Below are 14,715 nucleotides of genomic sequence, written 5' to 3' on the forward strand. Positions count from 1 at the left end.
TCTCATGCTTATAAATAACTTATGTTATGGCTTTTGTTTGTAGAAGTGTAACTTACATATTTTATTATGCTTTCTGTAAACCTCAAAAAGAATGTTGTCAAAGAAGCACCTCTTAACAGCAGTCTAAACTACAGTACATAAAGTCTACTCTAACATTATTTTTTAATACAGCAAGGAAGCATGTTATCCCTCTACAGTTTGAAAGGTTTGCTGTCATCATAAACTCGTACTACAATAAAACATTAACAAGTCTAAAGAATTATTTTGTAAGGTGTGCATATACTGGCAGCTGAGTTTCTCTGAAGCCTCGTTATGCAAGCAGGGCAAGAGATGAGAACTTGTTTTCCCCAGGCAGAGCCTGAGTTCACTGGAGTGAGCTGAGCCTGTGGGATGCCAGGCTGCTCTCAGGGGGTTTGCTCACCCTCACAGAGGGGCAGACACCTACCTGAGGTTCAGCTGTCAGTGCTTTTCACTGTACCAATATAAAAATGCAGCTGAGGGAGAGTCAGAGCTCTTTTACAGTCCCAAGTTGTTTGTATCATCAGGCAGCCTCGCACTGGTTTCCAAAGATGAAACCATTCATGGTCTGAGTGGTGTTTCCCTTCTGACATTTTCATTCTGTTGTTACCTTTTTTTTTATTTTTTAAAATTTATTTTATTTTTAATTTAAAAAAAATAATTTTTTTTTTACAGAAGAAAACAATCCATCCTAAGGCTTCATGGGCTGTATCCCCTTTGACAGTGCCCTTTTAAAAAGCTGCCAGTAAAGTCTCTCAACAAAGAATCTGGAATCATAAAACACACTTTTTGCTATGCCATCCATTTCCTAACCTAAAAGCAAGCCTATTTATTCGACCAACAACTCTAAATAAGTTCCTCTTGTCAATTGTTAACCAAGGTTGAATTGCTGCTCAAATATCTGTCATGAGCTTACCTAGTTTGTAAGATGCTCTTTAGAATCTCACTTGTAAGATATAATAAGGGATATGTTTGAAGGGAAATTTCAGAGATGTATTTGCGAGCCCAGGGGTGGAAACAGCAATAAAAATATTAAAGCAATCCTTAAAATCTGAGTGATGAGCCATAGGGGCACACAGTCCCCTCCTTTTCAATACGCCAAATCCCAGTCCCCAGCAGAGCAGATAGTTTTGGCAGTAACCAGGCTGGCTGGTGAGCACAGATAGGGAATTAGTAGTTATGTCCACCATAGGACAAAGAAAAAGGAGTCACACAACCCATTTGCTTTCACTTGAGCCTTTAAAGCCAATGTATGGAGCTGCAAGGCCAGAGAAAGGTTCAGAAGGATGCAGCACTGCTCAGCACCATGCTCTGCACCCACCAGCAAGGTGACAGGGAGAAACCCTTTCCCAAAGCCCCGCTTACCCCACCCCTTCACAGGTCACTCTGACAGCTTTAAAAACATGACTTAGCAGCACAGACTCCTTTAAGGACCAAAATGGAAAGGGAAATGGGACAGGGAATGACTGTATTAATCCCTATGTGTTTGTGTTGCTAATGATCATATACATTCTGCAAAGTTTTCAAACCTCAGCATACAGCATCAGGCTGCATGTAGAAACACCCCAAATCTGCAGCTCTTTCATAATCTCACAATTGTTTTCTCAAGTTTTTCCTCAACTACTCATCACACTTGGAAATCAAACCCTTTGGCTGCAGATTAAATACTTTCTCCAGCTGAGCTTAAATATAAACTGCTTACCAAAATTACTCCCTTTCAGCTTTACCTCCCACGACTTAAAAATGTTCAGAAAAGCAACAGGTGCAAAGAAAACACTGGAAAAAAAGCTGCATGAAATTTGGTTATGAACTTTTCCTCCCCGATGGCCTAAATTAAAAAATCCCGTTCTTATCTAAACAGTAGTGAAATGTTACTAAATACCCAAATGTAAGCAAGAGTGAAAAACACGATATCAATTATTTACATAAGGAAAAAACCCACAAACAATACAATTCAAACCCAATAGCAACAGTTTGCAATTGCACATAATAGCTTTTCGACATTGTAAACTAGTTGGCTTATTGCTTCAATAGTTATTTTTTTTTCAGATCTTGCTTCAATAATTTGTGTATTTCCTCAGCCCCCACACAGGACCTGCTGCCCACCACAGAGCTATATTCATTGTTCCCCACAAATCCAGCATGGTGAGTGGGAGCTTTGGCCTGGAGAAGGGATTTTGTTCTGGTACCCACCAACCTCTGCACCATCTCTGAGTGCTGAAGATAAATCTGTGGAATTTGCTGTTTCAGATGCACGAGTTCATCTTCACTGTGCCACACGCTGTTTAAATAGGGGCCGTAAGTCTCTCTAACTATCTGCTTTCTTTTTTGTTGTGGTGGATAGATTTTTTTCTTTTTCTTTTCTTATACAGTATACTAGCAACTTTATTTTCTTTTTTTCAATTCAGAAAGATGTGGAAATTGTGTGCTTGTGAAATTAAAATATTATTGGTAGTTCATTAAGGCTTGCTCCATCATGTCTTATTTTACTTCATGCCATAAATGCTCAATGTTCTTACTATACTTATAGTAAAAAACATTTATTTTTAGCTTCCTGATTTGTTGTCCATATTGTCATTAACCGTTGGTGTTGAAACAAAATATATAACATTTGGTAGAAAAATAATAATTTTATTATTTCAAAAATATGTCATACAAAATTGAAACAGTTTTCATCTAGTTTTCAAACAAATATGACCTCAGTCAGAGTAAGCCTGGAGTTTTTAACTGATGAGATGCTATTTATTGAAAATTATCAACTGATACCAGTTTGGAAGGCTTGTATATTTATTTTGTTCTTTGGTTAAGCACTGCTTCTACACCATTTTAGAAAGCAAAGATAATAAATGTGGATAAGAAAGGCTGAAAATGTTCTTCAAACCAAGTCTGATTTGCCATTGTTTTCACTAGTATAAATCCTTACATTTAGGCCAGAGATATAAAAAGGCAGAAGGTATCTTAAAAAAAGTTTTCACACGGGTCAAAAATCTGTCTAACAATATAACAGGGTCCCAGACTTTCAGAGTTGATTTGTTAGTGCTTGGCTTCCAAATTCACCATCAACTCATCACATCTGCAGGGCCAGGCTCCACGGTCACTTCACTGTGCAGAGCTTCAGCCCCATCTCTGACAGATAGACACCTCCTGAGTGAATCTGAAACAAGGAAAGCCAGATGTTTGGGTAAGGAGACCTGATATTAAGAGATGTATTTCAAATATGGGTAAAAAGAATAACTCTAAGGTTAATTTTAAATGGAGGGAACTCCTAAACATAATCACGAGGTTCCCTTGAAAACCAGCCTTACAAAATAATGATGAACACGTTAAAACCTATGGGAACCATTATCAGCTCAGCCTACCAATGGTGAGAAACATTTAAAAAGTCATCTGAGAAATTAAGGCAATGAGAAACCTTTCTCTCTCATGCGACTCAGAACATGTCCTTTCTCCCCACGCTCCAGAAAGGGCTCTTGGGGACATGTCCAGATGGTCACCAAGGCCAGGCTCTCTCAGACTTACCTTTCTCCCTCCCAAGTGGTGTCACAGTACAACCTGTCTATCAGTGAAATGTGGTACCATCACCCATCTGGCACAGATTAAATGCACAAAAATATTCCCCAATAGTTCTCTACTGGCAGGTGTAGGATGAGGAATCCATCCGGTGCCATTGCACCCTGTCACAGCTCTGACCCAGCTTGTGTGACAGCCCAAATCTGATCTGCTTCCTTGGTCTGCCCCGACCCAAAATTAAGAATTAATTGCCATTTATCACATCTCAGGTATGTATATAAAAAATCAACAGCCAAAATCAGATTTAAAGTGTCAGAAACAGATATTGCAGCCTGCATTTAGGGTTTTTCAAATGTTCTTTTGCTTGTTGCCTCAATGCTTTTTGCTTTGATTGTGTCAGACTGTGCCAGCCCACTCTAGCAGAGCTAATAAAGGTTCCTGAAGAACAGCTCCTTAGGGCTCCTTCCTGCAGAGCCCTGGTGGACAGGTGCTTGCAAAACTGATGGGGTCTCTTTGCAGGACCAGGGGTAATAATCCTTCCTGCCTGCCTCCTCTCTTCTGTACTTTATGGGTATGTCTAGCAGCAGTGTGGTAAACTGGGACTTGCTCTGTGTGGGAACACAGGATGCAATTATCAGTTCATTCTGTACTCTATTCATAATTTTTACGTTTGTGCTTATTTCCTTACTAATGGAAATTGATTTCTGCTCAATTGTAAGCAATCACAGTTAAAGAAAGCCTCTTGTTCTACAGAATAAATCTGAGAAGGATTACAAATCAAGAGCTGAAAACAGAAAAGCCATGGTATTAACTCCTGCTGCTTGCTGAGGAAATAATGGCTTAGAAGTCTTCTCAAGTTAGACAGGCAGATGCTCCTGGGACAGATGAGGTGCTCCTTCAGCTGAGCACCCTCACACCTGCACCCACCCCTTCCACAAAAGCTCTCAGAGAGCTCCTGCACCACTGCCTACCTGGGAGTGCTCCACAGAGCTTTGAGATGAAAATCCCTTTAAATCCATGGATATTTGCATCTGACACGTGCCATACCCAGAATTTGCAGGCAGCCCCTGTGCTGGAAGCCTCTGTGGCTGCCCTAAAGAGGAGAGTGCAGGCAGCAGAGCTGGATGCTCCAGGCTGCCCACCCACCTTGCCCCATCCCTGCCCTCAGCCTGGGCTGGACCACCCCAACCATCCCCAGGTTGGTCTTCAGGTCTGGGAGTCTCAGAATAAGGCAGCTCAGAGAAAACACACAACAAAACCTTTTTTTTTTTTCTCAGAAGACAATGCTGTCTTAAGGACTTCTTGCTTTTAATAAATAGGTAACTGAGAAGCTGTCTAGTTAGAAGAACAAATTTGACTCAGTTTTTCATTTCTTCTTTTTACATCCTTAAGGACTGCTGATGCAAAAGCCTCCCCTTGGCATTACCAGCTCCAGTGTCAGACTGCATCCTACAGTCCATCACTGCCAGCTCTGTTCTTTGTTTGATCAGGAACACTATACCTGCCTGGTGGCTCTCTGCCTTTTTCCTGGGTTTTTGGCTGATCCATAATTTGAGTTACACAGAAAGTCTGACTGATTTATTAGTGCCCATGGACAGTCTGTGCTTCTCTGGGTTCACTTCTAAATTCCCCTGTTTCTGGCTACTTACACTTTAACTACTAGAATTTAATTGGAAAACTAAACAAAATTGTGGTGACTGTAACTTATGCAAACTATTTAAGAATTAAACAAGTTCAACATAATTTTCACACTGACATAGAAGTCAGAGAAATAGTATCACCACATGGGTTTAGCCATCACTTCTCTCCAAGCCCCTTTCCTGTTTGGTTCAAGCTTTCTGGGAAGTTCTCATCTGTACTTGGATTGTTTCTCTGTCCTTCCAAAGTTTGCTCTGGTTGAATAATGCACATGGAAGAGAAAATGCAACTAGCACGGTAACAAAATGTGCACACACATTACATGTTTTATTTCCAGTGTGTGTGTCCATTGGGTCCCTTCTCATTCTGGCACACTGCAAGAGGCTTTGTCAGAGCACCAGCACGGCTGCAGGCTGAAGGAAATGTTTTATTAGAGGGGCTTACGGTTGGAAAGAGGAATCTCTGAGCCTCACCTGCTGACATAAGGCAGTTTTTCCCAAATGAAAAAGCAGCAGCTGCAGCCTGGCAAACTTTGACTTTGGGATTAAATTAGGAAATACATTTCTCTCTGAGGAAATATCTAATGATCAGGCTCTGTTAAGTCTAGGGATAAGTTCTTTGATAGGCTATTGCCTTCCTTTCAAAAGGAACTGAAGTTTAAGGCTACCTGAAATATCTCCTATGTTATAGTATTTTCTAGTTCAGGTTTCCATTTGTCTTTTGTTGCTTCATCTTTCTTATGTGTTATGAACTTACCTGTCCCTATTTTTTACCAAAAGGTTTTGCTCAACTCCTTCCATAAAACTCCTGAAGCACTGGCCAAGGACTTCTCTCTTGTTCTCTGGCTGGCTGGCTCTCAAAGTTGCTCTTAATTCACTGAAGTCCTGTGACAGCAAAGCAGAGAACATAAAAAATGAGGTTTGGAAATTTAAACTAGAGTTACTCATCTACATCCAGAGCATTCCTGATTAAGTGCTTTGCACATTTTACCCTGGGAGAGAAGCCTAGTAAACTGCATGGAGCTCTGTCTGAAGCAGGTTCCAGATGCTGCCTCCCTGCAGGGCACCAGCTTCAGCCCTCAGTGCTACTCACCCACGTGCCACTTCACCAGTGGCTGTTGGCCACGGAACCTGTTCCAGTACAGAGAGCTACCTAGGGGAGGTGACAGAAGCATCCTTGGCTACTTTTCAAGTCTTTTCAGAACGGTGCAAATTTGTGAACTTGGCTGTGCGCTCTGATGACTTCAGTGCTCTGACAAGACAGACTCATCTTTTCTTTAGAAACTAAGAAATCAATATGATTTTTTATATACTACTCCCATTATATTCTGTCATATTTATACACGAGGTAAAATAGAACTTTTTATCACCTTAGAAAAATCTAGGTTTAGTCTTGAAAGACTTAATTGGAGAGAACCTCCAGTGTTACCCACCCACTTACTGCTAAAGCCAAGCAAGCCATGCAGTCCTGGTCAGTCCTTATTACATTGGCTGTGTCAGTCATGTGGCCTTGGGTACAGGCACACATGGTAAAGCACTGATATGTACAATTAGTCAGAGCAGAATGAACTGTTCTGATGAACCTATGCCCAAGTACCTGGCAGAGTTTCTGAGCAGTCTGATATTTCAGTCAAGAATAATATTGCTGGTATTCCCTAAATTTCAGGTGTATAACAAGAGAACTTTTTAAAGGTAGGATGAATGTGCAAAATTTAGTAAACTTTTGAAGTTAATGTAACTTGTAGAGTGTTTTACAGAGTGTCAGTAAGTACAAAAGTCTGATTTGTTTGCTAGATTAAAAAAAAAATCTTTAAAGGGTTGAAGGCTGTTTAAATCTCAAAAAAATCTCAAATTAAACACCCAGCTTTTACATCAAAACTACAGTCTCCTGAACACATGAAAAATATGGGATAACAAAAGAAAATGTGGTAAAACCATAGCACTTTAACACAGCTCTGACAACTCAAGAGGATTTTAAGAAGTGTTTGCTTTAATGCCTGGTTGGCAAATTACTTGCCCTCAGTCCAGCTCATCTCAAACCCCAAACATTCTGTATTATGTATCTTTTGCTAACTGCTGCAGCAGTACTGGAAGTGAATCACAGAATCATAGAAGCACAGAAACACAGAATGGGTGGGATTGAGAGGGACCTTCAAGATCATCTATTCCCAACCCCTTTGCCACAGGACTTGAATACTGCCAGGGATAAGGTATCCACAACTTTCCTGGGCAACCTGTTCCAGGGTCTCACCACCCTCACACTAAAGAATTTTTTCCTAATGTCTAACCTAAATCTCCCCTCTTCCAATTTAAAGCTAGCAGCTGATCCAATAGCTGAGTCCCAAACCACTTAGGAATTCAAAACTAAACATCACTGGGGAGTGAGTCCCCAAATAAACCTGGTGCCTTCCCTTTGAGATGAATCATGGCCAGAGACCTCATTAAAGCAAAAGAGAACATGCAGTAAAACGTGGTAAATGTATGCTTGTTATCTCTGGAGCTGTAGAGACAGAAACCCTACCTGAAATAAAAGAACCCATTTCCAATAAATAAATCTGTCATGCACTGAAATGAGATGGAAAAAAAAAAAAAAAAAAAAGGTGACTTTTACAGCCATATATGTGTACCACCTTTTCCAAACACAAAATAAGTAGCCTTGATGCAAAAGGGGCAATACAGATACTGTAAATTATATTTCCTGTTCCCCACCCTTCCAAAAGAAATGGAAAGCTTGTACCTAAGTAAAGGCTCTTGTACATATCCATGTCTGCTAAGCAAAACACATAATCATTAGAGCTAGTCTAATTTCAGCAAAAAGAACATTCTGCCAGTCACAAATTTATTCCTTATGATTTACAGCTCCATGGTTTTATCTTCAAGTGAGATATTTAATTTCTTCTCATACTGAAGCATCAAAACCACATAATTAATATGTAGTCAGGCTAATACTTAAACACTATAAATCAGAAGCATTATATAAACAAAAGTGTCGTCTTGAACAAGATTTGGAATGCACAAAACTACTTATTTCCCACTTTTATAATGATGCAGTGACTCAGAGCAGATAGAAAATTATTAGTTTTCCTTCCAAAGTAGGAAATATTGCTTCCATCTGTAAAGTATAATATTGTGATGTCATAAAGTTTTCCTAAACACTGAATTTGCCCTTATTCCCTCTCAATCATTTTAAAAGAACTGCTCTCTCTTATAGAGCTTGGATTTAAATCACAATAACACACCACGAAGATGAATGACAGTGCTATTGGATATGGCTAAAATTGGATCCTTCAGCACAGGTGAATGATGAGACAGCGCTTCTCTTCTTGATATATTTTCTTCTTCTATTAGTTTCCTTCCAAAGCTGGGATTTTAGTTTGAATTTTAATGTATGCGGTTGCTGCTAATCTTAGTGTCTTATTTTTTTCCAGCACCCTCTTATTGTATAGACAATTCATTCTCCAAAGCAGTAATACACTGAGGCTTGTGACTGCCAAGAGATAAAGCAATTCAGAATAAAGTTAGAGCTAGCTCTGAAGTATGGAAAGCACAACAGGTCAATATCTTCCAAACAATGCCTTGCCATACAAAAAATTCACACATTTAGATCACTGCACATTCATTTACTTCAATGGTTTCCATTTCAGCCAATATTGTCTCTACTAAGTCACCAGGGAAACATGATGGGTATATCCAAATTCATAGTTTCAGATTTTATTGAAAGGGCAAATTGCAGAATATTTCCTGGTTTACAGAACCTGCCACAGATGCACACAATCCAAATTGCAATCAATGCGAGTACTTAAGTTGTAAGCACTCAGATAATTCCCCCTGAAGCTAGTTGTTCCTGTGAAGCCTTTCAGAAAAAGCAATTGGTTAACTATTTTTCTAGGAAGCAATTTTTCTGATGTGATTTCCACAGCGTTTTTGTTTCATATTACTATCTAAAAGCCAGATGAGTTTGCATAACTTCTAACCCTGCTTAATCCTGGAGAAGGGAAGATGTGGACTTAAAAAAATGGTTAATTATACAGCTGCATAATCTAAGGTTGGGTGTAAAATTTGGGGTAAAAGTTCAAGAGGATGTTTCACCACAATGAAGCTACTCAGCACCTGTGAGCTGATCTGCAAAATACTTACACAGCACATAAGCTGAACCCTCCTCTCCACTCCGAATGCAAGTGTAAGGGAACAAGGTCCCAAGGAAAGAGCTGGGGGATCCAAAGGACAATAGGCATCTTTTTTATATGTGAAATAATGATTTATACTAAGTTTCAACTAGATGAGGAGTATGAATCTGGTGGAAATTTCTTCAATACTTACTTTGTCACTGAGAAGTAGAAGTCCAAGCAGTGGTCTTGACACAGACTGTTGGTTTCTGCAGTCTTCAAATATGATGGGTGTTCATTAGGATTGACATCATCTGAAAGAAAATTCAGAGAGTTTATAGGAATATTGGATACTGTTGTTATACTGTGTGATGTGGTGAGAAGGAAAAATTAATGAAACTTTTACTAACCACACTGAAATCATCGAGAACATGGTATTACAAAAGACATTCTTTCAAACAAATATTTCCATAACAAAAAATAACAGGTTAAGAAAGTTAAAGAAAACAAATGTCAAAGCTCAGCTCAAAAGAAAACATTAAAACAAATATGAATTGAACTGTGTTAATTTAACGTACAGGCGTTGACATTACTATATGGATTGGCCCCTTTGTAATACAGCTTCTAGAAGAGCCACACACATGTGACCTGTAATCTGTATTAGTTTCAGGTGAATCCCCATCTGCTCTTCCAAACTCTGGTTTTCTCACATCCCCCTTTCTTTGCACATGACACTGCAAGGGGCTGGGAAGCAGCACTCCCTTGGTTCCAGGAGGACAATCCCCATCACAGCAAGAACTGGAGGCATCTGTACCATTCCCATTGCTGTTACAAAGCCAGCCTCTGATTTTAGACATTTTACTTTACTTCTGTGACTCACTTTAAGGAGCAGTATGGCAGGGATAAAGCCATCTCATAAACTTTCTAAAGCAGTGAGATCTATCAAGTCATACAGTAAAGTTCCACCGGCATCGAAAGTGAAGGTAAATAATTCACTTTGCTTGTTTGCTGGCATGGAACCAGAGCCTTCAGCTTGTGCCATGGGGGGTGCTCTCCTCTGAGGCCTCTCCTGGTCTTGCTCTGATTCTATACCTCTGGGTAGGCCTTATTTAGGGATTGGCACAACTTTTGCAAAAAGAAATTGCAAAATAACTATAGAGTCCATTTAAAGATAAAATGCTCTAAGATATCCTTGAGACATGTTAGCTCAAAATGCCACAGGCCATAACATGTACAAACCTAAAAACATTACTCAGAGATGAAAGAGTGAAAATTTGTAAAATGTCACCAGTAAGTAGTTTGACTCACATTTATAAAATATCTACACCGTAAACCAAACATAGGGGAAGGAGAAAATCATTAAATCCTTTCTTCTAGCCCAATGAATAGCTCTGAGCAGTCTCCAGAGAGCTGAAACACTGCAAACTAGCCTGTAATAACTGACCAAGGCACACTCAAACAGCATGTTTCACTAAATGAAAAAGGTGAATCCTAGCACTACAAATCACCTGGAACACAGATAACCACAAATTATTTCAGCTTTCAAGGTAGCAACATACAGTCTGGCGTGGGAAAGGCCAATTCTTTACCTGACTTCACAGTTTATATATCAGGCAATCTATTTTTAATTAGTTGTAAGACAAAACCAGTTCTACACTGCTTTCGAACTACTGCAAACAATTCAAAGCCTCTGCACAAGCACTAAGAGGGGCTTGTATTTCAAACAGGAACAATAATTACAACTTCCTATAACTTGTTTATCTCCAGCTTTTCATCTCCATAGCTTGTAACAAAACCAGCTGTCCAGACTGAAACATTTTTTTCAAGTAATCAAACTCTTTCATGATGTGGTTTAGAGCACCACAACAAACAGTCCCAAATTTCTCAGAAAAAAAAGTGTGATGCATATAGGAAGACTTTCTGTGTGATTATTAATCTAAAAAGGGCTGACCCAGAGGGAAGGTGCCACCTCTTCAAACTCCAGCTTTATCAAACACCTCATGAGGATATCTTTAAGCGATTTCTACTAAACTGCAAATATACTGCAAAGCAAATATTCTAGGGAAGATTTTGGCCTAAATATAGAAGATCAAAATATTCAAAACCTACCTGGGAAACACTTATTTGTGCATAAGTATAATGGACTTGCAATATGCAAAGAATATGATGAGTGTTGCAATTCATAATAACAAAGACAACATAAAGCAATCTACAGAGCAGTAACTATCAATTGGGTGTTTTGATACTGGCCAGCCAGGACAGGAAATAGTGAAAACTCCCTCCCACTTCAAAGCATTTCCTCTGATGAGATCCCACTGTCAAAACATGTTTAATTCCGCTTATGACTCTAAGGATTAATGAAAGAGAAACCTGTCAGAAACCCTGCACAAATATGAACGTGGTTTTAACACCTGCCTCTGAGCTCTCCAAACAGTGATTAACGCCGCTTGTGAAGTTATAAAAGTTTATTATTTGCAGAGGTGGACAATTTGGAACGCTATCATGTTGTCTTTGCAGATTTCATGACATTCCACTTCTTGCAAAGATTAAAAAAAATACTCAAGGTGTACAGCTCAGCACTAAAAGCTGCATGCATAAAATTGGGGCAAAGCTCTCTACACTATGCAGACCTCTGTGGGAGGTTCTCAGGAGTGCATCACCACATGGGCAGGAGACAATCAGCAATTCCTGCATCTATTCCCACTAAAATGAGGGGCACCAAAATCCCTAACAGCCTTAAACTTCCTGTTCCTGTTTTCCATGTTTCTTTCTCACAACTATTGCTGCTCCTGTATTTTACTCCATAGTTTTTAGCTTCTGTGCTACTTTTGCATGAGCCTAGAGCAAGTTATTTACATTCTAGATTCTTCTGTGTTTGACAGTGCTGCTGACACACTGCAGGAGAGGCTGCACCCATACGAGTGCTTGGAGAACAGCCCTGCAGGGAAGGACTTTTGTCTTGGGGTGGCAGCCCAGGAGGATTCAGCTGCAAGGCAAGAAAACTGGGCTAGACCAGCCTAACACCACCTGATAACGAAAACATGAAAACCTGCCTCAGCAAACAGCACCTTTCCTGGAGATGTGCCAGACTTGAAATCTTTCTCAGGCAGAGGCAGCACTAATTCTCCCTCTCCCACCTCACTGCTGTTTTCACATTCTGTAGTAGCTTCTTTCTACATTGACAAGGGACAACCTCAGCTTCCTCCTCATGAGATCAAGGATTTGCCTGCTGTCATCAGGAGAAACAGTTTGAGCCAATGCAGGTAAGAATGTCTAGATATATAAATGGCTGTTTTTGTTGCTCCCCTGAGTTGTTCAGGTCATGAAGGAAATGGAACTCTAAGCTTCTGAAGGAGTGTCTGAAACAAAGTGCTGCTTTCTTCGTACTTCACATGCTGAAATGTGTTTACCTATATTTGAATTTATGATGGCAACATGTACAGAAATGATAAACACAATTTTCTGAAGATGAGATCTTGCCCAACACCATCTCCAAGTGAGGAGATAAACACAGTTACCAGCCAGCACCAGGACCCAGGTACAGGAGCAAGTGCTCAGCAGCCAGCAGCAGCACTGTCTGCATTTTCATTCCACTTCTTTTGAGAACTGCACAGTATTTTCCAGATAGTAGTTAGCCTCAAAGAATGCCACTGAGGTACATCAGCATTACCATCACATTTTACAGAGGGGCTAACTGAGGAACAAAGTCTGTGTACAAAGCCACAGCAATGCAGAATGAGCCCGGGAGACCCCCTCAACTTCCTCAACTCCTTCCAACTACCCCCCAACCTTGGTTGTGCTGTTGCTGGAGTCCTACAGTCCCTCTTCCCTGCCAGCAGCAGAAGGTTTTAGGTTTCAGGTAGACTTGCATGCATTTGGGTTGCAGGTGCTGGAGGGAAAGCTGTGCTTTGTTATGCTCTCCTTGCTCCACCTTTGCCAAAAGTCCCATCACCTAACTGCAGATCACAAAGCAACTCAATGGCAAAACAAAGCACAGATGCATCATTGACCAAACATAGGGATTTGTTGTCTTCTAGGTAGAAAATAGTCTATTGTCAGAAACGGAAACACTTTGTTTCAGGGGTTCCTGCCCCAGCCCTGGGGCTCCCCAGGCAGTGGGGAGCTGCCCAGGAGTGGGGCAGAGCTGGGTCCTTGTGCTGACTCAGATGGAAAACAAGGTCTCAGGGTGGGGAGCAAGACATTAAAAAGGATGGAGGTTGGGGGAGCAGAGAATCTATCTTCTGCTTAGTTCAAAACAGCAATCTTGCTTCTGCTCTCTTATCTTAAACATAAAGCATCACTTTATCTAGTTCAATAATGTTTCTCCTGACACATTTGCTCTTTACAAAAGGAACTATTGACAGAAGAGACAAGAATAAAGAGCTGTTCTTCCAATAAATTAATTCTTCAAAGTCTCTCTTCCTTTACAACCTCTTTCATTCTTGGGTTGAGAAGGAAAATGTTGGTCAAGATAATCCTCATTATTAAAACTTTTTCTGAACAAAGCTGGAAAAGAAACTCCCTTTCCATTAAAAAGGGGGGTTTTTGTTTTGTTTTTTTTTTTTTTTTTGCTGCTCCACAAATCTATCATTGTAGATCCCATAACTCATTTTGCCCTCCCATATGTTTGGCTTAATACTTCATTCTGCTGCAACTAATCACATTTTAACATAAAGAACATTATGTTAATACCAGACACAGCACCATGTATTCCTTTAAGAAAGATTTAGAATGGTCTAAGAACATGCACAGTTTTTGACCAAACACTTGGCTAGTAGCCTTTTCTTTTTTTCCATTCATATTTTCATTGTTTAGCATATGAAAGTCAGTAGGTTTTTAGAGCTCTGGCTTAAGACAAGCCCACTCTTAATTTAAGATCTGCAGTTACTAATTCAAATATCCTTTAGAATTCTCAGTTCTTCTTGTATCAACAAATGGATCATAACTTACTAATAATATTAGGAAGATTTACATGGTCCAAGATTATTAAATACCTTAAATTTTCATCTATTGGTTTAAAATATTTATTTTACTAGCAGGCCTTTCAGATTGATATTTTCCATGTTCAAAGCTAGGATTTGCAGACGAAATAAAATAACTAAAGCTTTTATTTATTACGAAAGTGAGAACCAGCCCATTATTCCTGAATGAAGAATATTTAACTGCCAGAAACAGCAAATCAGTTGAGATTTGCAAAATATAGGAGTTTGAGAATCATGCATCTTGGGCCCCTGCATTATGAAATTACATCAAACCAACAAAGAGCTTCCAAGGAGTTGCTTGGGAGCAGCAGAGGGGGAGGTTGGTGCTGCTGGGGCAGCCTCCACCTCCAGCTCCATCAGAGTAGCTTTCCTTCTGGTCACTCCTGCAACTTTGTCCCTGTCCTCCTGCTGATTTTCAGGACATGTAGAGGGAAGAGGGGAGGAGTTTGGGCAGGGTGGGAG

The 14,715-nt window shown here is 40.0% G+C and overlaps 1 protein-coding gene across 1 annotated transcript in view; it reads right to left on the reverse strand.

The window, feature by feature from the left end:
• Window positions 1–2,889: 2,889 nt before the first annotated feature.
• RANBP17 (RAN binding protein 17) overlaps window positions 2,890–14,715 on the reverse strand; it is a 135,640-nt gene continuing 123,814 nt past the window's right edge. Inside the window, 5 exon segments of the mRNA XM_030459397.1 lie at window positions 2,890–3,147; window positions 3,149–3,172; window positions 5,923–6,050; window positions 9,486–9,560; window positions 9,562–9,585. Coding sequence (XP_030315257.1) covers window positions 3,078–3,147; window positions 3,149–3,172; window positions 5,923–6,050; window positions 9,486–9,560; window positions 9,562–9,585 — 321 coding nt within the window. The 3' untranslated portion in view covers window positions 2,890–3,077.

The sequence above is a fragment of the Calypte anna genome, chromosome 13 (assembly GCF_003957555.1).
Source record: "Calypte anna isolate BGI_N300 chromosome 13, bCalAnn1_v1.p, whole genome shotgun sequence".
In the NCBI taxonomy this organism is placed as follows: domain Eukaryota; kingdom Metazoa; phylum Chordata; class Aves; order Apodiformes; family Trochilidae; genus Calypte; species Calypte anna.